Source organism: Martes martes (assembly GCF_963455335.1).
Source record: "Martes martes genome assembly, chromosome: 12".
NCBI classification, from domain to species: domain Eukaryota; kingdom Metazoa; phylum Chordata; class Mammalia; order Carnivora; family Mustelidae; genus Martes; species Martes martes.
This window is the reverse complement of record NC_137900.1, coordinates 31,411,628-31,434,483: the sequence shown is the minus strand read 5'-3', so window position 1 is coordinate 31,434,483 and position 22,856 is coordinate 31,411,628. Positions and strand designations below refer to the sequence as shown.

Genomic DNA, 22,856 nt, shown 5'->3' with positions numbered 1-22,856 from the left:
CTGAATTAATTTCCTTAAATCTCTACATACAGTTGACCCTTGAACAACACAGGTTTGAAATGTGAATTCAGTTACATCCATATTTCTTTTGATAAATACACTAGAATACTGTAACTGTATTTTTTCTTCTTTACGATTTTTTGTTACATTTTCTTTTTTCTAGCTTACTAAAGAATACAATATATAATACATACAACGTACAATGTACGTGTGCCCTCCTCCGCAACATCCCCGCGCCCACCAAAGCGAGTCCCACCTGCTCTGGGACAAGTTGAGACCGAGCCCCGTCACGCGCTGGGAGTCCCACGCATGGAGGCCCTGCCCCACAGGCCGGCGCAGCCAATCGCCGCGCGGGCAGGCGGTAAGGGCGGGGCCGAGCGGACAGAAATCCAGAGACCTTAAAGGCTGAGTCAGGAGCAACTGCGTCAGAATCCCAAGCCTCGGCGATCTGGGAGGGCTGCGTACGTCTGTGAAGTGCGCCTGCGCAGCTGTGGACGCCGTAGGTCAGCGTCTCAGTGTGGGGACCCACCGCGTCGGGGACAGGGACTAAAGGAGGGGGTCCACCCTGGGGCTCGGGGGAGGGGCGGGTGCGACCCGCGTGAATAAGAGCATCTGCGTCCCTGGAGGCGAGGCGGCTGAGTCGACGCTGCTTGGATTCTGTAAGCCTTGAGGTGGGAAGTCGGGGGAGGACGGTTTGGGGAACGCAGGGAGGCGCTGAGACCACTGGGAGGCCCTGGGCTGGGCAGGAATCGGTCCGCCTCTGGGCCGTGGCGGGCACAGGTCCGATAGCTGGGCCGCCGCGGGACCCGGCCTGGCTAAGGAGTTACATGGCAGCCTGACTTAACGCACTGGCTGCGGGGCCCGGCACTCCTTGCACAGCCGTGCATCGACGTCCTCTGGAAGCTTGAGAGCAACGAACAGGATGGAGAGCCCCCGGCCCGGCCCCGCCTGCTGCGCCGCTTTTGGCCCCGCCTGGGACCGTGCTCTGAGCCCTGGCCAGGAACTGGCCAGGAACTGTGGGCTTGGGACTCCTTTGTGCCTCGTGACCACGTCCTCTATTTGGGGGAGTGAATGGGAGTGTTGGCGGCAGAGGCCAAATGTGGGGATTGCGCACTCCTGCCCAACTTCTTGGGAAGGCTTTTCAGAAAGTTTTCAGTGCAAGAACCGGAGGTTCGAAGACCTGTCTCACGACGTGCTGTACATTAGTCTAAAAGAAAAGTGTGAGGTGGCTACCTAAGTCTTGGGGGTTCCCTGCCCTTACTTGCCATCAGGTGTCCTGATAAATAAGATTTCCTGGGTCATCTCGGTATTTTCAGTAAATAACTTGGACCAACAGTTTCTTAGTTGCTTTAAGATTCTGAGACCCCTATCAAAATCTAAATTGTCACAGCGCTGTTACAATGAAGTCAGTTTCAATTCCTACAGCACTTGTCAGCCTGTTTTTCAGTTGATGGCTGAATCATACCTCCACTGTTTAAGTCCTTGGCCTGTTTTTCTCCACCCACATCCATAGCCTTCTTCACAGACCTGTAAATATCTGGGAATATGATTTAAGTGTTTTTATTCCACAACATCTCAGGACAAAATAGGATGGCTTTTTTAAAAGGATCCATCTCATTGAATATTCATTTCATTCTCTTTACCAGGTTTTTGAAACATGAATCCTTCACTCTTCCTGACTGCCCTTTGCTTGGGAATAGCCTCAGCAGCTCCAGAACTCGACCAAAGCTTAGATTCACAGTGGTACCAGTGGAAGGCAACACACAGAAGATTATATGGCATGGTTGGTAAAATGAAAACTGTCCAGAGGGACCACAAGAGAAAGGCCCTCCTTGCTGGGAGTTTATAGGTAGAGAGTAGCATCTAGAGGTCAGCTTTTACCAAGGCAATAACTTAATGCCACCCATTATTGAGTATAATATGGGCATAATTCCTGTTGTATGGTTGTTGGAGAACAGCTCCAGCAGAAATGTAAAGGCATCCCTGGCTATGGGTTTTCTCCCGATCTGTTTGCAAATCCATTTGGTGAGGATGGGCTCGATTTTAAGTAGAAATAAAGGTAAATTACATATTTGCTCCTAGAATGAAGAAGGTTGGAGGAGAGCAGTGTGGGAGAAGAATATGAAAATGATTGAACTGCATAATCGGGAATACAGCCAAGGGAAACATGGCTTCACGATGGCAATGAATGCCTTTGGTGACATGGTGAGTCCCCCCCACTTGGATTGCTGAACTTTTTGTGCTTCCTTTTTGTACTTTAGCAGAATAACCTCATTTTTTCAACATTTACTTACTTTTCCTTAAGACCAATGAGGAATTCAGGCAGGTGATGAATGGCTTTCGAAACCAGAAACACAGGAAAGGGAAAATGTTCCAAGAACCTCTCTTTGCTGAGATCCCCAAATCTGTGGATTGGACTCAGAAAGGCTATGTAACTCCTGTGAAGAATCAGGTATGATAATACTAGGTCTCCTTCTAAGAGTAAAGCCAAAAGGAATTAGTGTCCTAGCTTTGGTAGACTGGAGTGACATCAGTTTGCTTTTTTGTTTTAAGAATATTTAGGTGTATGGGCTATTGTTGTCTTGTAAACTGATAACTTTTTTATTTTCAGGGTCAGTGTGGTTCTTGTTGGGCTTTTAGTGCAACTGGTGCTCTTGAAGGACAGATGTTCCGGAAAACTGGTAAACTTGTGTCACTGAGTGAGCAGAACCTGGTGGACTGCTCTCGGTCTCAAGGCAATCAGGGCTGCAATGGTGGCCTGATGGATTTTGCCTTCCAATATATTAAGGACAACGGAGGCCTGGACTCAGAGGAATCCTATCCGTATCTTGCAAGGGTAAATGGAGTTCCTTATCTTGTTATTCCAGCCCTCCTTTTGAAGGTTGTATTGAACATTTTCAAAGATAACAGATACTTTATTCAGCATTCACATTTTAGATATAAACTGACAGAAAACGGCCACTATAAATTACCAGCTTTTGCACAGGTTCTCTGAATAGATGGTTAGTGTATAGTTCTTCTTATTTCTATGTAACTTGGAGACTTTATATACCATTCTAGACATAATCTCCATAGTGTAAGATTTCTTATGGACAGGTAGACTTGGGTTTCACTGAAAAAAACATACTGCTGATTTTCACTTTCAAATCAGCCAGTACTATTTTGCTGTTGACTTAAAATAAAGTTGACTTAGAAATCATTAAGCTGCAAACTGTGGGACCAGGAAGGGAAACAAACCTTAAAAGACTCTTAATCTCAGGAAACAGAGGGTTGCTGGGGGGTGGAAGGGGAGGGATAGGGTGGCTGACTTATGGACATTGGGGAGGGTTTGTGCTATGGTTAGTGCAGTGAATTGTGTAAGACTGATGATACACAGACCTGTACACCTGAAGCAAATAATACATTATATGTTAATGAAATTTTAACAAAAAAACAAAACTGCAAACTGCCGAGTCCTGAGGTCCTAGAACTCATGATCAGCTCCTAGTGATCAAGTTTCTTCCCCCTTTACATTTAAAAGGACACAGATAGCTGTAACTACAAGCCTGAGTATTCTGTTGCCAATGACACTGGTTTCGTGGACATCCCTCAACGAGAGAAGGCCCTTATGAAGGCAGTGGCAACTGTAGGACCTATCTCTGTTGCTATTGATGCAGGCCATCAGTCGTTCCAGTTCTATAAATCAGGTAGGTGTTGATGTTTTTACTGTAGAAATTTAGGCAGGCAAAATTGGAAAACACTGCAGTTGACTTTTTGGTTTGGAGTCCTGCTTTCCAAGACTAGAATTTTGAGTGTGCATTTAATAAAAGTGATGTTTCCATTTGATATACTTCAGGCATTTTCTCATGACAGACTCTTCCTAAATATTTTTAAATGGCTATGTAATTCCATAAATACAAATAATTGACACAACTACTGTCCAATTGTTGGACCTTTTTTTTTTCAAAAAAATGTTTACTTAGAACTGTAAAGAACCCTGTGGCTCAAGTGTTAACTTTGTTTTGTGCTACTTCCTTTTAGGAATAGAAAGGATTATGCTAAATAATAGGAGTGGCTAAATCACCTTAGCCTTGGTAACTAGATCTTACCTTTAGAAATCCTTGTATTTTTTCAAGTAGAAAATATCTTGGATTTAGTTTAATTTTGATTCCTAGTGAGTTGAGTTTGACTTTTCCTTTTTTATGAGCCATAACAATTTTTTGGTAAATATTTAAGCGTTAGTTTGGAATTTGTTTATAACATTTCATTGAATTTTGAGATGTCTGTCTTAACTGGTAGATAGGGTGAGTTACTGTCATCTGTCACTTGGAGCTTCTTACCCTGACATTGAATTTTATTCTCCTAGGCATTTATTTTGATCCAGATTGCAGCAGCAAAGACCTGGATCATGGTGTACTGGTGGTTGGCTATGGCTTTGAAGGAACAGATTCAAATAACAATAAATTTTGGATTGTCAAGAACAGGTATAAAACTCCAAATGTTATATATATTAAATTGAAAAGGACATGCTTGTTTGGAATCAGTATTTGATTTCAAGTCAAAAAAAGTTCAACTTCGAAATCCCAGAAGTCTTTCCCCCACTTAAGAGTGAATATGCTGATATTTTTATAAAAGTAAAACACGTAGATGTTTGATTACAAGATTCTGTACTAGTGTATTTGTAACATTACATTTCTAAATTCTAAATTTTTTTTTTTACTCATAAATATTTCGGGCCCCAAGAGTTTCAGATAAAGTATGTTGCACCTGTAGAGTTAAGGGCTGGTTTCCTTTTTCTGTGTCCAGTTTTTCAGCAAGATATACTGAGCACAAATAACTGCTGACTCTTTAAGTTGGAAAGATTTTCCAAGAGTCCAGTGGGCTCTGTGGGGTCCTGCCATTTTATGCTACTCTCCAACTCTCCAAGGCTTTGAGGGTTGTCAGGATCAGTTTTCGCCACTAAAATTCTTTTTTTTTTTTTTAATTAAAATTTTTATTCATTTTCAGTGTAACAGTATTCATCGTTTTTTCACCACACCCAGTGCTCCATGCAATCTGTGCCCTCCCTAATACCCACCACCTGGTTCCCCCACCCTCCCACCCCACCCCTTCAAAACCCTCAGGTTGTTTTTCAGAGTCCATAGTCTCTCATGGTTCACCTCCCCTTCCAATTTCCCTCAACTCCCTTCTCCTCTCCATCTACCCTTGTCCTCTAAATTTTTTAACACTAAGATGAGGTATAAGGTAGCGTGTAGAAATAGACTGGTATGTTGGAATTGTACCTCTGCCTCAGTTTCCTGTCTTTAAAGGTTAAGGATTCATGAGAATTTGCATGCTTACTAGTATATGTAACAGTAATTAGAATAGTGCCTGGTAAGTGGAAAGTCCTATTTTAATTATTAACTATTATTATTAATGAAGTTAATGTGTACTTGATTCTTTGTATAAAACAGAAAATATGCTCTTCTTTCAGTTGGGGTCCAGAATGGGGCTGTAATGGCTACGTAAAAATGGCCAAAGACCAGAACAACCACTGTGGAATTGCCACAGCAGCCAGCTATCCCACTGTGAGCTGATGGACCAGGAGATTAGAGGACTTGAAGACAGCGTATCTGGGGGAATTTTATCTTAAAACTGACCAAACCCTTATTGTATAAGATAAGACACTTGAATCATTGAGGATCCAAGTTGTGATTTGAATTCTGTGACATTTTTATAAGGGTAAAACATTACCACTACTTTAATTACTGTTATAAATAGCTTTATAATGTTGAAGTCTCATTACTTAATTCTAAAACTTTTGAATTTTCATTTTTTCAAAGAATATATAAAACTTTACCTTTTAAAATAAAATTTAATTCAGTATGTAGAGGTGGAACTTCTCTGTTTTCAGTGCATTTACTTTTTGTGTAGTCAGGAAATATAACTGGGTTATAAAGACATAACTGAATATGCTGTGGTACATTAGGAGGACACTGGGTGGCCCTCAGGATCTTAAAAATATGCAGATTTTGTGTCAGCTGCCCATTGGCTGTGTTGACCCAATCCTTGAATCGCAAAATATGACAGTCTGGAAGGACAAAGGTAAATTGTTTCAATAAAGTTTTAATAGTTTAACAAAATTGCTTTAGAATAGTGAATAGATATGCAGATTCTTGGGTTTTAGATACTAGAAAAGGAGATCCACTTGATACAAGATGCTTAAAACCTAATAAGGTTATGGGATAAAAAAATCTCAGAGCCAGTTACTGAAGCAATCTCTTTGAATTGGTGGTGAAGACCATGTCACTAGTTCACAGATGAATGAGGATAGATTCTGGATTACCAAATCTGTTTTGTCTTTGTTCTGCCAAGATGGCTTTCCAAATAAGTCTTCTAGGAAAAGCATTACTTGTTACCTTGTGTTAGCAAAAGTAAATTTAATGACTGATGAACCAAGTCTCAGATGCTTGGTAAGAACTGGAAGAATGTGTTAAAGAGCCACAAGAGAGGAACATGAGCTACAAAAATAGTCCTCCAGCCTGGGAAGATGGATGAGTGATCACTAGGCCAAACTTGGATTTAGCTGCCTAATCTCTGAATTAAAAATAAACTTGGAACAAAACAGCCTAACCATATGGTTCTATACAGGCAGTAAGTACAAATACGACAATATTTCTGTATACTGAAAAGATGGAACAAATATGCCAACTTTTGGGTAGCTTATGAATGATTATTTTCTTAACCTGTTCTGTAAAAATCTTAGCTTTTTTAGTAGGGGAGAAATGTAAAAAGTATAGGTACATTCTGCAAGCTAAAGAAGCATGTATATATGCATTCAAAAATTTCATGCTTCTCATCAAATAAGAAAATACAAAATAAACTGGTGAAATATTTAATCTAGCCATAATCTATTATGAAGAGAATGAGAGATGGAGGACAGCTAGAAACCTTTTATTCCAAAACCTTCAATAACCTTTGTCCGTGGGCCATTTTTGGGAAAATTAAATTTACCACACAAGTTTTCTCTGAGAAAGGATTCCTTCATCTTGCAACAGTAGGTTAACTCAGAATGCTGTCCTGAATCCTGAAACTACTCAAGACTCTAAGGAAACCTCAGGGTGCTCAACTGAAGGAAAGTGTTACGGCTTTTTCTTTAAAAAAGTTCCAAGTCTGTTAAAGCAGAGGACTCCTCAGACGTCTAAACTATTTGATGTTTTTGTAACTTCCAAAAACCTTTTAAGTTTGTGAAAAGTACCAAACCACATCTATCATCTGAAAGAATTTCAAAGGAACCAATAGACTTAGAGCTGGAAACAAGTTTTATCACTATAAAAATCTAATCTGAAGAACAGACTACCAGTATTTACTTGTCCAAATGGTTCCTTATCCTGGTTAAAGGAAATAAGGAAAGGTGAGAAAATTTGGCAAATTATGAAGGAGAAATTGGCTTATGTGGGTTTGTAGCTATGACTCTTGGGCATGTTGTTAGGGGAGGAAAAGTGCACAGAGTATATAGAAGTGCTCCCTCCAGCCCCCACTAATGTTTCACTTTCCATGGCTTCAGGCAACAGCAGTGCCGAAGCAAAAGATCCTTTTGATAGATGAGCAGAGGGTCAGTAACCTAATGCTGTATCGCAATGCCTGTCCTTCAACCTATCACGTAGGCCCACTTGGCTGAGTACAATAAGATTTTGAGAGACCACATTCACATAACTTCATTATATTTTTAAAGATTTATTCATTTTGAAAGAGTGGAAGGAGGAACAAAGAGAATCTTCAAGCAGACTCCCCAGTGAACATGGAGCCCAACTGGAGACTTGATCTCCGGACACATAAAATTACCACCTGAGCCAAAACCAGTGTCAGACACAACTAACTGAGCGGCTCAGGCTCCCCTATAGTATAGTATTAGAACCATTCTATTTTAGTGTTAATCCTGTCCTGTACCTCATTTATAAATTAAATTTTATCATACTACATGTATGTATAGGAAAAAGTACAGTTGACCTTTGAATAATGTGGGGTTTAGGGGTACCAACCCTACCCCCCACCTTATACAGTTGAAATTCTGTATAACGTGATTCCCCAAAATCTTAGCTTGCTGTTGGCCAGAAACTCTACCAATAACAACACATTTTGTAAATTATATGTACTCTGTACTTTTGTAATAAGAATGTTAAGTCATAAGGAAAACATTTATACTAATGTAAAAGAATTCACTAAGTGGGCCTGCACATATGAGATAAGCTATATGCTTAAACCATTGGTACCACACTTGTATATAACTTACTTTAAATAAATCTTGAGATAAAAGTCTATGTAAACTCATGTGGAAGCATATTGGAGGGGTGCCGGAATGGCTTGGCTGGGCAGCTGACTTGGTTTCAGCTTAGGTCATGATCTCAGGGTCCCCACAGCAGGGAGCGTGCTTGAGGATTCTTTCCCTCCCCCAACACATGTTCTCTCTAAATCTTAAAAACAAAGCGAAAAACAAAACAAAACAAAACAAAAACCATTGGAATACTCCTGTGCTTAACTTATCGAAACTATAGTTTGCATATGTCTTTCAAGTGACATTTTCACTAGGATAAAAGGGTTTATAACCTTGTGTAGAAGCATGTGGGAGTAGCTTTATGTTTAACTCATTAAAACTATACTGTATAGGGGCACCTGGGTGGCTCAGTGGGTTAAAGCCTCTGCCTTCGGCTCAGGTCATCATCCCAGGGTCGTGGGATCGAGCCCCACATCAGCTCTCTGCTCAGCGGGGAGCCTGCTTCCTCCTCTCTCTCTGCCTGCTTCTCTGCCTACTTGTGATCTCTGTCTGTCAAATGAATAAATAAAATCTTAAAAAAAAAAAAACTATACTGTATAAAAAAAGAAGTGGGCCTGCACAGTTCAGACCTGTGGTTTTCAAGAGTCAAACTTGTATAGAGGGTTTGGTACCATCTGCAGTGTCAGGCATCCATTGGAGGTCTGGGAATGTATTAACCACAGAAAAGAGGAAACTACTGTAATTAGGCCATTTGGTGCACACATTTCCATCACCATCTCCAAAGTATATTTACAAAATCCTGCCCTATTTCCGTTAGTGATTTTTAAAAGATTTTATTTGACAGAGAAAACCTGAGAGAGCACAAGCAGTGGAAACAGCAGAGGAAGAGAGAGAAGCAGGCTCTCTGGTGAGCAGGGAGCCTGAGGCGGAACTCGATCCCAGAACCCTGAGATGATGACCTGACCTGAAGGTAGACGCTTAACTGACTGAACCACCCAGTTGCCCCTTTAATAGTAATTTTTAACTGATGAAAGTTAAAGTGATAAGACCACATTTATGTCTTGTCTATAAAATTTGAAATTGGTGTTATTTCCTAAACTCAGTTACTTTTTGATATAAAAATCTAAAAAACTGGGGCACCTGGGTGGCTCAGTCATTGGGCGTCTGCCTCCGGCTCGGGTCATGATCCCGGGGTTCTGGGATCAGGCTCCACGTCGGGCTCTCTGCTCAGTGGGAGGCCTGCTTCTCCCTCCCCCACTCTCCCTGCTTGTGTTTCCTCTCTCTGTCTCTCTCTGTCAAATAAATAAATAAATAATCTAAAAAACTTCTGGGATTTTAAGAAGCAATTAGTAATACAAAAATATGTGTGTGTATCTCCCATCACTTAACTTTAAATACAGAATTTCCCAAATGTTCATGATCATCACTCTTTTTAAATGAGTTAATAAGAAACTATTACCAAGAACTGTATCTTTTCTCAGTACTATGTTTTAAAACTTTTGTAATTCATGTATTTACTCATTCAGCAGTACTGTTGGCTCTGGGGACACAACAGCAAAAAAAAATAGTCACAGTCCCTCCCTTTTGGAGCTTACCTTCGTATTGCTGAGCCCGTGCATAACCTTCATCTGTCATCATAGCCACTTTGTTCATGACCTCATTGGCAATGATAGCAGTGGCTAGGGAAAGAAGCTGACTGGTAGCCATGGAATAGGTCATTCTATCCACTTTTACTGAGGTTACTCCTTGGTGAGCATTTACATGGAACAAAAATATAGTCATGCTTTTTGCTGATTCAGAGAGCTCTATCCACATACCTCTTCTCCAGACCTCCCCTTTTTTTTTTTTTAAGATTTTTTATTTATGTGAGAGGGAGAGTGGGTGCACAAGAGCAGAGTGAGGGACAGAGGAAGAAGCAGACAACGCACTGAGCAGGGAACCCGAAGCAGGACTCGATCCCAGGACTCTAGGATCATGACCTGAGCCAAAGGCAGACACTTAACTCACTGAGCCACCCAGGTGCTCCTTCTCCAGACCTCTTGGTCAGCAATTTTCTAATCATGACTCTTCCAAGTCCCTGAGAATCCAGTCAAACCATGGCCACAGTTCATGAATCAGTATATAATTGCATGTCTGGCCGTTTTTCCTTTCAAGCAAAATGAACAACCAGATGCTCAACACTTTGCTCACTGGGAGGATTTCCCTTCACCACTGTCCTTCAGGGATGCCCAGAAAGGGGTCATAGACCTGCAGTTGTCTACTTCAGCTAGTGCCTACATATCATGTAGACCCATGTGAAAACCAGCCCCAAGCTTTCTCTTCCTCAATCAACTGATTTTAGAGAACTCCCTGTGAGGCCACAGTTGGAGGCTGGGAGAAAGAAGGTAGGAGTGGGGACTTATGAGCATTTGGGCAGCTTCCTAATGGAACTTGCTCCTTGAGGGCCTGCTCAGACCAGATCTCATATGTACCACTTCTACTGGATGATGGAATGCTGCTATGCACATTTGGCTTTATGGCTTGGTGGATCAGGTAACACCTGGTTCATGATAAGCAGCTCACGAACTTGGCATCCTGTTTTTAAACAGTTATACTCTGCTAATACCCGGTGGCCAAGCTAAAACCTGCTTTTCAAAAGGAGAGTAGTTATCTCCAGAGGATGTCATGACTTCATTCCAAAATCCTGAGTCTGCATTATTATTTGCCTGTTGGGGCCTTCCAATGGTTCGAAACCACATCTCTTTCTGCTACTGACATTTCAAGTATCATTGGATCTACTGAATCATATGGTCCAAGTGGCAGAGCAGCTTGCATAGCAGCCTGGACCCGTTGCAGAGCCTTCTCTTATTCTGGGCCGTACTCAAAACTAACAGTTCTTTTGGTTACTCAGTAAATGGACCAGAACAGCATACTCAAATGAGGAATATATTGTCTTCAAAATCCAGAGAAGCCCACTAAGCATTGTCCCTCTTTTGTGGTTATAGGTGGGGCCAGATTCAGATTTATCCTTCATCTTAGAAGGTATACCTTGACGTGCTCAACATCACTGAACACCTAGAAATTTTACTGAGATGGGAAGCTCCTAAATTTTTGTAGGATTTATTTCCCAGCCTCTGACATACAGATGTCTCAATAAAACCAGTAAGTCTAGAGTAGTTGCTATTTCCTGCTCACTAGTTCTATTTAGCATCCATGTAATGGACTGCTATATGATGTGGCAAGAAAAGGCAATCAAGATTCCTGAAAACTGAATTATGATGTATGGCTGGGAGTTGGTACAACCCTAAGGTAGTGAAGGTGTTTTGTTGCCCTTGCCAGCTGAAAACAAACTGCTTCTTGTGGTCTTTACTAATAGGTGGGAAGAAAAAAAGCATTTACCAGATCAATAACTGCATACCAGATAATAGGGGATATGTTAATTTGCTGAAGCCATGTAACCAGATCTGGAACAGCAACTACAGTTAAAGTTAGCATCTGGTTAAGTTTATGATCTGTCATTGTCATTCCTCAAGATCCATGTGTTTTCTTCATAGGCCAAATAGATGAGCTGAATGGGGATTTGGTGGTGAAAATCACAATTCCTGCATCCTTTGAGTCCTTGATGATGCCAATAATCTCTGCAGTCCCTCCAGGAATGTGTCATTGCATTTGGTTTATTATTTTGCTAGGTAGAAGCAGTTCCAGTGAGTTCCATTTGGCCTTTCCTGCTATAATAGCTTTCACTCTACAGATCTGGGGATTCTGACAGTTTCTGAGAATGTCAGTTCCATTTATTCATTCTGGAATGGGGGGGAAACACTATAGTGGACCCACTGTGAGATGGACCTGAGCAAAAACTCCACTGATCACCATTCCTCCATAAGGACCTACTCTTATTTGTGGTCCACAGTGATATTTTGGGTCTCCTAGAATTAGTGTCAGTTCAGAGCCAATATTGAGTAGTTCCCAAAATGGCCAGTTATATTCTTTTCTCCAATGCATAGTCACTTTGGTAAAAAGGTTATGTATCTCTTTGGAGAAGTCTGGGAGAAAAAAATGAACAGTAAAAAGCTATAAACAGTATCAAAATCAACAACATAGTGAGGACCCAGTTTCCCTTCCGTTTAAGGGTTTGTGTCAGTAAACTCTCTCAAGTTTTAGAATTAAATGAGCGTCTGAAAAAAATTTTAAGTTCAAGTTAGACTTCTCCTGACTTGACCTAGAACTCTACTGCTTATATAGACCAAATAAGAATTTAGTAGACAACTATTCTAACTCTACTGCATTGACCCTGCTATCTACTATGGTAACTATGGTGTGTTCCAATTAAGTGCAGGCTGGAGGTGAAAGAATTCGCCTGAGACAGAACAAAGGAGAAGTTTATTGAATTCACTTCAAGGGAAGAACAGGCAGGACAGCAAAGGAGAGACTGCCAGTGGACAGTGGTGCAGGGCTATAGGGTGGAGTAGGGAAGTATGGGAATGTATAGAATTTTCCCTTTTATGGTACCTGTGTCTAATTGTAAGTAGCTCATTTGTTAGTTAGGGCCTATGGATGTGTCGAGCTGGGTCATTTAATGAGACTGTTTGCATCAGCTCAGTAGTCACTGTGGGCCCATCTACCTTGCTCAAGTTTCCGTTCATCATGTGTGTTGCCTAAAATCAGCCTCTATATCCACCTTATCTTTGGTGATTAAGTGCCACCATTTGGCTTCTACCCCCCAGGATCCAATTATCCCCGTTGCATTTAAGAATCCCACTTCAGTGGCAGCAGTTTCCACTGTAATTTCTAATCTGTAGAGAAGAATGACCACAGAGCTTTTCAGGGATACTGGGACTTCCTCAGAAATTTATTTCTTGCGGTCATAGTGGAGTAGGGTGAGTGAGCAGTGTTACATAACAAATCCACTCTAACATTTCAATCTCCCAAAGCCTTTGAATACCTTCTTCTACAATATACCAAAGCATCTCAACTACATTTTGTATAGGCATATGAGTGCAGAAATACTGATTCTGTCTTTGGCCCTCCATCTTGTTCAGGTCCCTACAATGACCTCCTTCAGGGCTACTTGTTCCAGGCCTCTTAGAAGTTAATCTATCCCGGGATGCCTGGGTGGTTCAGTCGGTTAAGCCGCTGCCTTTGGTTCAGATCATGATCCCAGAGTCCTGGGATCGAGTCCCGCATCTGGCTCCTTGCTTGGTAGGGAGCCCGCTTCTCTATCTTCCTCTGCCGGCTTGTGCATGCTCTCTCTCTCTGACAAATAAATAAACAAATAAAATCTTTAAAAAAAAAAAAAAAAGAAGTTAATGTATCCCCTGACCAAAATGCAGGAAGATTTGTTCTGATCTTCTTTAATGTTGCTTAGATAACTAGTAGAGATATCATCATTTCTTCCCCTTCCCTACTTTGGTGCACAGATGATCTGTTAAACGTTGAATACTCCAATCCCACGATGACTTCTGCACATCTCCTTGCTCTATAAATCTGTGGATTAAGGTCCTGGCATTGCAGAGAATAGCTGTGTAGCATCTGGATCATCCAATCTCCACATCATCCAATCTCCACATCAGCAAAACTGCATGTAAATGGTATAGAGAGGCTTTTTTCATTTTTCGGTCTTAAAGTTCCTTCTCAGTTTGAAGGATACTTTACTGTTCCTCCTCCATCTTCTAACAGTTGGTGAGCCAGGCAAGAGACCTAAAGCAAGCATGGATAAAGGGGCTCTGCCAGGGGAAAGCCCATTGTCTATAAGGGAAATCCCATAGTCAGGAGGGAAATCCCATGCTGGCCAGCCACTGCCATGTGAAGAGATTCAGCTAGATTTTTTGAGCATTTTGAAGCAATGCATGAGTACATGGATACCCTGAAATGACCCAAGGGATTGTTAGATATCCTACCCAAAATGGTAGGGAAAAGGACATGGAGAAGGGAAAGTGAACAAGCTATTATGGTAGTAGGTTGGCTATTGCTAAGTACATTATAAGACACTGTGGAAGAAGAGTTATAAATAAGGAGAGAATTAGAACAGACTAGAGAAGCATTGACTTTGGAAAAAGATGCACAGACCACATGTTTTCTAATATGGATATTATGTCCAAAGGAATCCAACAGCAGGAGGAATGCTTAGAAATTATGACGTATAAGATGGCAAAATGCATGGGTGCAGACTACCATACACTAAAGTGAGAACTATCATATCTCAACAGAACTGGGACCTTAAAGCAGAGGATCCCAGGAAATAATGAGAGAGATCATGAAGAGGACATTATCAAGGAGGAGGAAAATGTTTTACACTCACACCCTATGATTCAAACAAAGACCCATTTATGAGCCTTGAATAACCAAAAATAAATTCCAGCAAGACAGAAAATGATGGAGGGAATATTCTGCTGGTGAATTAGAACTAATAAGGTGATTTAAGTAAAAGGGCCAAGAAGGGGTAACAACTTGGGTGTTACAATGGTGGGATATTGGGGCAGATGGTATGTTAGGTGGGTCTGAGATGCTAAAAATGGCCTCAATCACTGCTCAACCTGCCTTGCCACAAAGGTTATATGTGGCAGGCATGGGTGAGCACTTAGCTAGTGTAATTAATTGGATAAACTCTACCATTAAGATGACCTGGCCTAATGAAGGGTATGTTCTCTCCCACTCCTTGCACTAGATCTCTATGGAAGAACTACAAGAAATTATATGAGAACTGGGAATGAAACATGCGTTCACATTCAGCATTTCAGAGCACCAAAGAATTATTTTCTTCTTGTATGAAGGACCATATTTTACTCAGCCCTGAAACAAGGGCCTTTAGTATCTGTCCTTGCACCTATGGGTAATCAAACCACTGTTATAATAGCCACTGTGGTGGCTGACTTACATGAAACCAAAAGAATCAGGCATGGGGTAAATCGATGGGTGGCAAAACAGAAAAATGAAGGACAATAATAAAAAGGCAGAAAGGGAGCCCATCAGGATCTTTAGTAAACAACTGTGGCAAGATCTAGTACTACCTGGGACCCTGAGAGGAAATATAGACAAACAATCCGACTGGCTCTTGCTAAGCCTATGGAAGGTGTTGCCTAAGGGAAAGCAGTTTACTCCCTTGAAAGAAGCCTCAAAAAAGTGAGATGTGTTCCTGAGAGCCCCTCTTCTAAAAGAGGAATTTGGGGGGAGTGGTGTACCTCTTACCACTAGAGACTAGGGGTTAGGTCAATGTTGCCATCTAGTGAGTACAATAGGGAATGACCAGAGGCCCCCTGTTGAATTAACCATTTAATTAGTTTCACACTAACAGACTATACTAGCTCTAATAGACGCTGTTGCTGAATGCACACTTATCTATGGAAACCCCTCAATATTTCAGAGAAAGATAAAAGCAATTGATGTTATGGGAAACAAATTATCAAGTTCAAATGACTGGCAAGCTTCCTCCGTGTTCTTTTCTGGTGCATACTTTCCCCATTCCTGAGTATATTTTGGGCATAGATGTTTACAGGACCTGGATCTAACGACAACTACAAGCAAATTCAGGTTGCGTATTCAAGTAGTGAAATCCATCATTGTGGGTCCTGCAAAATGGGATTAAACTATACCACTGCCGGTTCCCTGGAGGATAATAAATGTAAAACAATATAAGCTACTTGGGAGGCATAATGAAATCACCACCAATAGTAAAGAATTAGAAAAGGCAGGGGTGATCTGACCTGCTCAAAGTCCATTCGGTCTAATTGAACCTGGTAAGTGAAAATAGATTAAAGGGAACTCAATAAAGTTACTCTACCCACCCATGCCGTGGTGCCCAGTATAGCCTTATTTTTAGAAAAAAAAAAAAAATCATGGCATCCATTAAGACAAATCATTATGTACTAGATCTATCTAATCCCCTTTTCGGTATTCTATTAGGACTTGAATCCCAAGACCAAGTCACCTTCACATGGAACAGGAGACAATGGACGTTTCAGGCATTGCCCCAAGGGTACCTCCATAGTCCCACAATTTGTTACAGGATGGTAGCCTGAGGTTCGGAAAAATGGATATTGCCAGAGGAGATGGTGCTTTGTTATTACATAGATAATTTTAACTTGTGATGATATACCCTTCCTGTCTCAAGCAGCTGCATCATACGGGTATACTCAAAGTCACAAATATGGCTAGGAACATCGCCAAAGGCAACAGAAGCAAGGGCAAAAATGAACTATTGGGATTTCATCAAGATCAAAAGCTTTTGCACAGCAAAGGAAACAGTTAACAAAACCAAAAGACAACTGACAGAATGGGAGAAAATATTTGCAAACAACATATCAGATAAAAGGCTAGTATCCAAAATCTATAAAGAACTTATCAAACTCAACACCCAAAGAACAAATAATCCAATCAAGAAATGGGCAGAGGACATGAACAGACATTTCTGCAAAGAAGACATCCAGATGGCCAACAGACACATGAAAAAATGCTCCACATCACTCGGCATTGGGGAAATATAAATCAAAACCACAATGAGATACCACCTCACACCAGTCAGAATGGCTAAAATTAACAAGTCAGGAAATGACAGATGCTGGCGAGGATGTGGAGAGAGGGGAACCCTCCTACACTGCTGGTGGGAATGCAAGTTAGTGCAACCACTCTGGAAAACAGCATGGAGGTTCCTCAAAAAGTTGAAAATAGAACTATCCTATGACCCAGCAATTGCACTACTGGGTATTTACCCTAAAGATACAAATGTGGTGCTCTGAAGGGCCACGTGCTCCCAAATGTTTATAGCAGCAATGTCCACAATAGCCAAACTATGGAAAGAACCTAGATGTCCATCAACAGATGAATGGATAAAGAAGATGTGGCGCATATAGATAGATAGATAGATAGCAGCCATCAAAAGAAATGAAATCTTGCCATTTCCGATGACGTGGATGGAACTAGAGGGTATTATGCTTAGCGAAATAAGTCAATCGGAGAAAGACAACTATCATATGATCTCTTTGATATGAGGAAGTGGAGATGCAATGTGGGGGGGTTGGGAGGAGGTAGGAAAAGAAAAAATGAAAAGATGGGATTGGGAGGGAGACAAACCATAAAAGACTCAATCTCAAAAAACAGACTGAGGGTTGCTGGGGGAGGGGGGTGGGAGAGGGTGGTGGGGATATGGACATTGGGGAGGGTATGTGCTATGATGAGTGCTGTGAAATGTGTAAACCTGGCGATTCACAGACCTATACCCCTGGGGATAAAAATACATTATATGTTCATTAAAATAAAAAAAATTAATAAAAAAATTAAAAAAAATTTTTTTTAAGTCACAAATATGGGAGGTAAACAGTGACAGGTCAGTCAGTATCCTGGGCATCATCTGTGTGCGTGAGACAGAAGTGATGCCAAAGGAAGTCATTGATAAAATATGAACTCTCCCAATCCCTGAATCAGTAAAGGAATTACAGACTTCTGTTGGTTTATTGAATTACTGGAGACCGTTTATCCCCCGTCTAGCACATTAAGACTTTTCTATGCCCTGCTTAGGAATGGACGCTGAAGGGATTGGGTTGTTAACCAAAAAGAGGCTTTTTTAAAGTAAAACTAGTACAGGCTCTGCGGCAATTGATTCCAGATGTGAGTTGTGAATTAGATGTGAGTTCATATCCAGAAGGGTTTGGCTGTGGCCTGTGGCAATGAAAAATGGGAAATTAATCCCATTTGGATTCTGGTCTCAGTTATGGGAGAGAGGAGAAACCACGCATAGTCCCCTCAAGATACAACTGTTAGCTATTTATCTTGCACTGCAACAGACAGAAGGACTGACGGCCACTGCCTGTGACAGTATGGGTCTCCCTGTCAGTAGGAGTACAGGTTAACTACATGTTCAGCAAACCCAAGAGTGCCTGAGCCCAAGTAAGAACCTTACAGAAATGCCACACTTACCTATAGCAGAGGAGCACTTACAATCCCAGTCTGCTCTCTCACGAATTGCACTCATTACTAGGACTGATCACTTAGGTTGACCCAGCCAACTTCCAAAGTCATTGACATTGTTTCTCCCCTTCCCCAAGTACAGGAAAGGGTAGACTCAACTCCAGTGAACAACACATGGTGCACTTATGGCAGTTGCAAAGGAAAGCCCCTACTTGGCATTTCTCTGCCATCTGCCTGGACTCTGATGTACTTGGGTTTGAAGAAGGAACCAAAAGCAGTCCAATGCACTGACTGAGAGTGGTATGGATTGTGCTAACACATGAACCCATGCGCATTGATTTGGCCACTGACAGCTGGAGAGAGTGGAATGGATGCCACAATGGCACAGAATAATCTGGGTTGGATTAAACAGACTCCTGTGAGGAGCAGAACTATGGCAAGATGATTGGGAATATGCACAAAACTCAGTGCAGCTGCCCAAGTATGGCATGTGTGTGCACACTCCCCATCCACACTGCAGTTGTGAAGCAGACATTCTAGCCCAGTCACAAGCCCTTTTGCTGGAGGAAATGCTGACCCTGTCTGTGGTACCAGAATGGTGCACGATAAACTGGGACACTGAGGTACCAAATTGGGAAATAGTAAAGAAATTTGCTTTTAAAATATTCCATTCTACAGGCTGCTGACTAGGAGTGCCCCCAGAGCCACCTCAGGTGATGACTTTTGCACCATACCTTGAGGCATATTGGACAGACTTCGTGCCCTATGTCTTGCTGGCAATGGACTACATAGGCTCTTTGCAGGCATGGAAAGTCCACAAGTATACCTCACTTTCATAGGACTTGTACAAGCAAGTATAAGGGAATAACAAAACTACAGAACATGTAGGGAACGTGGACTCAGATAGATAGTGATCAAGGAACACATTTTACCAGCCATGAGGTCCAAGAATGGGCAGAGGCCCTGGATATATCATGGACTTTCCTCCTGTCATCCAATCCCACTGCTGCAGGCTGAATTTAGAGAGTGAATGGACTAATAAAAAACACATGGAAGACTGTCACCAGAAGGCTCCCTCATTGGATCATCTGGAAGACTAACAGAGGCCACAGCAGGACAGACATCAGCATATGAATGCCTAAGCAATGACACCCCCACAACTTGGGTGTTAGGGGAGCAGGTATCATCAGGAGGTCTGAGGTCTTCCAGGCTGGAGGAGGGACTCATTTTGTGTTTGCTACAAGACCTCCCACCTGCTGAGACACTCCTATACCTTCCTTCCCTCTAACTCCCCATGGCTTGATGTTCTAATCCCCTGGGGCCAAGGGCTCAAATCCAGTATTGTTATTAACCCCTCATTCTATATTGGTCAGGGCCCAACACACAGGCAAATATCTGCTTCTGACCCCTGATGCTGGGTATTGAGGGAGAGTTGCTAGTTACTATGTGTACCAACCGAGGTGCCTCTGTATATTATAGACACACCTCTGATAACATTAAGGGGCAAAATATAGGGTATCATCCCCCAGGGATGATAAGCCAAGGGCACTGGCTCAAGGGGACCAGAGTGCTACTTGGTTACTAAATGAAGATTTGCCATATCTATTGTCTGTGAAACATTTGTCTTATTGCCCCTAGCCTCACAATTGCTGGTGTTCTTTTCTGTTGTAACAGGAAATGTCTTCCTGTCATGGGCCACGAGTTACATTAAAATTCACAATCACCCTGAATGTTGGGTCTGGGGAAATGACCTTTTGACTCAGTCACTGGGAAACCACAGTTCTGTTTTCCCTTTGGTCTCATAGGTATATGAATGATGCCGCTGTGGCATAGGGATGCAAGTCACTTCCTGATATCTGGCTCTAGAGTCATCAAAGAAGAATGGCATGTAAAGATTGTATGGGCCATGAAGATGTTGGGAGTGGAGTGTAGGAGTTCTGACAGCACTGGGTCCATTTTTGGCCTTCTATCTTGTTCATGTCCACACAATGATCTCCACTGGGGCTTGGAGGTTCCAGAGCCCTTGGAGGTTAATGTATGCCCTGACCAGAATGGAGGAAGGTTTGTGCTGATCCTCCCTAAAGTTGTTTAGATTACTAGTAGAGATAACATAGTTTCTTCCCTTCCCTACCTCTGGCACACAGATGTTCATCATGAGGTCTCTTAAATGTTATACCCTTTGACCTCGTACAATGACATCTGCACAGCCCCTCACTCCATAAAATCTGTGGCTTAAGGTCCAGACTTTGCAGAGAAGATCTGCACAGTGCCTAGATGGTCATCAGTAATTTACCCTGAATAAAACTGTGTAAATATTATGGAGTGTTCTGCTTCATTTTCTGGTCCCAATGCTTTCTTATTTTGGAGGATACTTTACTATCTTTCCTCCACCTTCTAACAGTAGACCACATTTTGGTCCATATTTCAGCCTACCAACCAAAAGACTAGAGATTATTCTAACCCCCAAGCTACAATTTTCAATTCAGAATCTCTGCCTTGAGTACATATCAATACATTTAGTCTGATCTAATTTGTGTTTCTTCCACCATTACCTCACACCCTTAATATCCATTCCTACTCATATTCTCCAGATTTATGTCTGTATAAATTGGAAAAATCATGCAGTTCTTTTGGAATATAGTGTACCACCTCATGGGTCACAATTTGTATCTCACTATTCATAAATAGACTTAAGTCTAGTTATAGGTTTAGATACAAAGGGTAGTGGGGCCAGATCCTGAGGAGAATCAGCAATGCATAACAAGGAAGCCTGGGGAGGCCATTACAGGGGATGCTGTTGCCTGCATTTCTCAGCAAAGCCGAGTTAACCTCAGATTAACCTGCTTTCCTGGCAAAGACCAAGCAGTATTTAGGGGTTCAAAATCCCCAGATTCATCAGGATGTGCCCGTATACCCATATTCCAAATTTCAGGACACTCCTTCCCAATCAGTGCCCTCATTTTTATAACTCGTATCCTTTGAGATTAGGAATTTGATTTGCATTTTAATTCAGCCACTTGCAGGGATGAGACTTTGGGTTTGGTTTTATCTTAGCTCTATGGCTATACGTGGTAAGAATTTCTTTTAGAGCAGATCTAGAAAATTTCAGGTTATTTATGTAGCACTCGAACCAGGAATTTGGAGCCCTGTGCTCCTCCTTTCCTTCCCCACTTTGTCTAATGAAGTTTTAAGCAAACTGCCAATTTCATATTCATTTGTTTGACCAAAATGTTCTAATGTATCAAATACATGGTCATCCAGAACCTTTTATTTGCTTTGATTAGAAGTATCCAACGGTGATCTTTTTTACATGTCTATTGCCACATCATGCCATGGGCAGTCTTTATCACTGGAAATGAGTCATTAACGCCCTTAAATCTGATCAGATTAGAGCACCAATGTCTTTGTCCTTGAGTAGATCTCCCTCAGTGGTCTTTATCAGCATTTAAATAAAGCACTAAGACACTTAAGGGAAATTTTCACACACACACACAAACACACACACACACACCCATCCTACTCCACTAAACCATTCCAAATGCACATGAAATACAAATAAGAACTATGTTTCCTGTAGAAATGCAGCTCTGAAACAAATCTCCTGGGCCCGTGGTGACCACCAACACCTCCTATGAGAAAATGATTGTCAAAGCTGCAGCGACACAATTTTCAAGGATGGTCTTTTAAATAAGACTCTTGGCTGAAGTAACAGAAACTAATTTTAAACAGTTACACAAGAAGGGGACTTCTTGGCTACAGACATGCCTGGATCCAGGGCTTAAAATATGTCATGAGCACCTCATTGCTTCCCACGACTAGGATCTGTAACCTCCACATTGGACACACTGCCAGTCAGGCCCTCCCTCTGATCCTCTTTGGAGGAAAATGTTTTTCCACATTGCAGGCAGGGCTGGTGTCACTGGGCCCTGCCTGGTCACACATCTTTATCAGGGTATGGAGGGTGATCCACCCAACTAAACCAAATGGATTGCTTTTGGAAGAGCAGCACTTCCACAGGAAAACCAGGGCATCATCACTAGGTAGGCATATGTCCATGATAGAGAGTGTATACTCTGAATAAAAGAATCAATGTTGAAAAGAAAAAAGAAAGAAAAGGATTTCCAAACCCTAGACAGATGGAATCTAATAGAATGAAATTTATTGTGCATAAATAAAAAGCTCTATGTTGAGATTAAATATTGTATGTGTGTTAAACTTTAAGAACGTGTATATATATAACAATTACAGGGAGAAGTGATTTAATAGTACCATTAAAATATATTAATTTATTGGTACCAATAATTTTGATATGACTAAGAACATGATTTGGGTATCCCAAACGTTTGCAGCAATGGAATTTAAGGGTGGAGTAAAGAAGAAGATAGTGATGTCTATTTCTACTTCATGATATCATATCTAGAATATTGTGGTGGAGCTGGCAGCCACATTTTAAGAAGGGCTCTGGTAATCATCCAGGGAAGGATTGGTATCTAGCTAGGAATGGTATGTTCCGGGTGAAGGGAAATGCCTACTGCTGTGGAGGTGTAACTCAGAAAGGAGGCTGTAAAGTGGATTATATAGAATTCCCGTTTTAAATAAGAAGGTTGGTGTCTTCAGATTGACTGGGCCTCTGCAAACCCCCATGGCTGTACTCAGGAAGCACAAGTTAGGCTGCAAACCTCAAGTGACTTTCTGGAACAGTCTTAGGGCTCTTGAGGATCAGAAGCTTCTGGGATTTCTAGTA

The 22,856-nt window shown here is 41.6% G+C and overlaps 1 protein-coding gene across 4 annotated transcripts; it reads left to right on the top strand.

Annotated features, from left to right (window-relative positions):
* The first annotated feature begins 382 nt into the window (after positions 1-382).
* On the top strand, positions 383-5,848 carry LOC308353238 (procathepsin L). 4 transcript variants are annotated; one of them, XM_080820088.1, is made up of 8 exons: positions 383-503; positions 1,647-1,783; positions 2,083-2,205; positions 2,306-2,452; positions 2,612-2,836; positions 3,521-3,686; positions 4,346-4,463; positions 5,453-5,848. In XM_080820088.1, exons 2-8 carry the CDS (start codon positions 1,658-1,660, stop codon positions 5,553-5,555), a joined length of 1,008 nt encoding a protein of 335 aa, XP_080676214.1. In that variant the 5' UTR covers positions 383-503; positions 1,647-1,657; the 3' UTR covers positions 5,556-5,848. The 4 variants fall into 4 exon arrangements, with proteins under 4 accessions (XP_080676214.1, XP_080676217.1, XP_080676215.1 ...); XM_080820091.1 differs by having other exon boundaries at positions 392-499; XM_080820089.1 differs by having other exon boundaries at positions 413-659.
* The last annotated feature ends 17,008 nt before the right edge of the window (positions 5,849-22,856 follow it).

Excerpts from the sequence above, each read along its gene's own strand:
- LOC308353238 (XM_080820088.1), top strand. The coding sequence starts at position 1,658 with ATGAATCCTTCACTCTTCCTGACTGCCCTTTGCTTGGGAATAGCCTCA. Across the intron at positions 2,453-2,611 it reads TAACTCCTGTGAAGAATCAG|GGTCAGTGTGGTTCTTGTTG; the intron begins GTATGATAATAC and ends TTTTATTTTCAG. Across the intron at positions 3,687-4,345 it reads GTTCCAGTTCTATAAATCAG|GCATTTATTTTGATCCAGAT; the intron begins GTAGGTGTTGAT and ends TTATTCTCCTAG.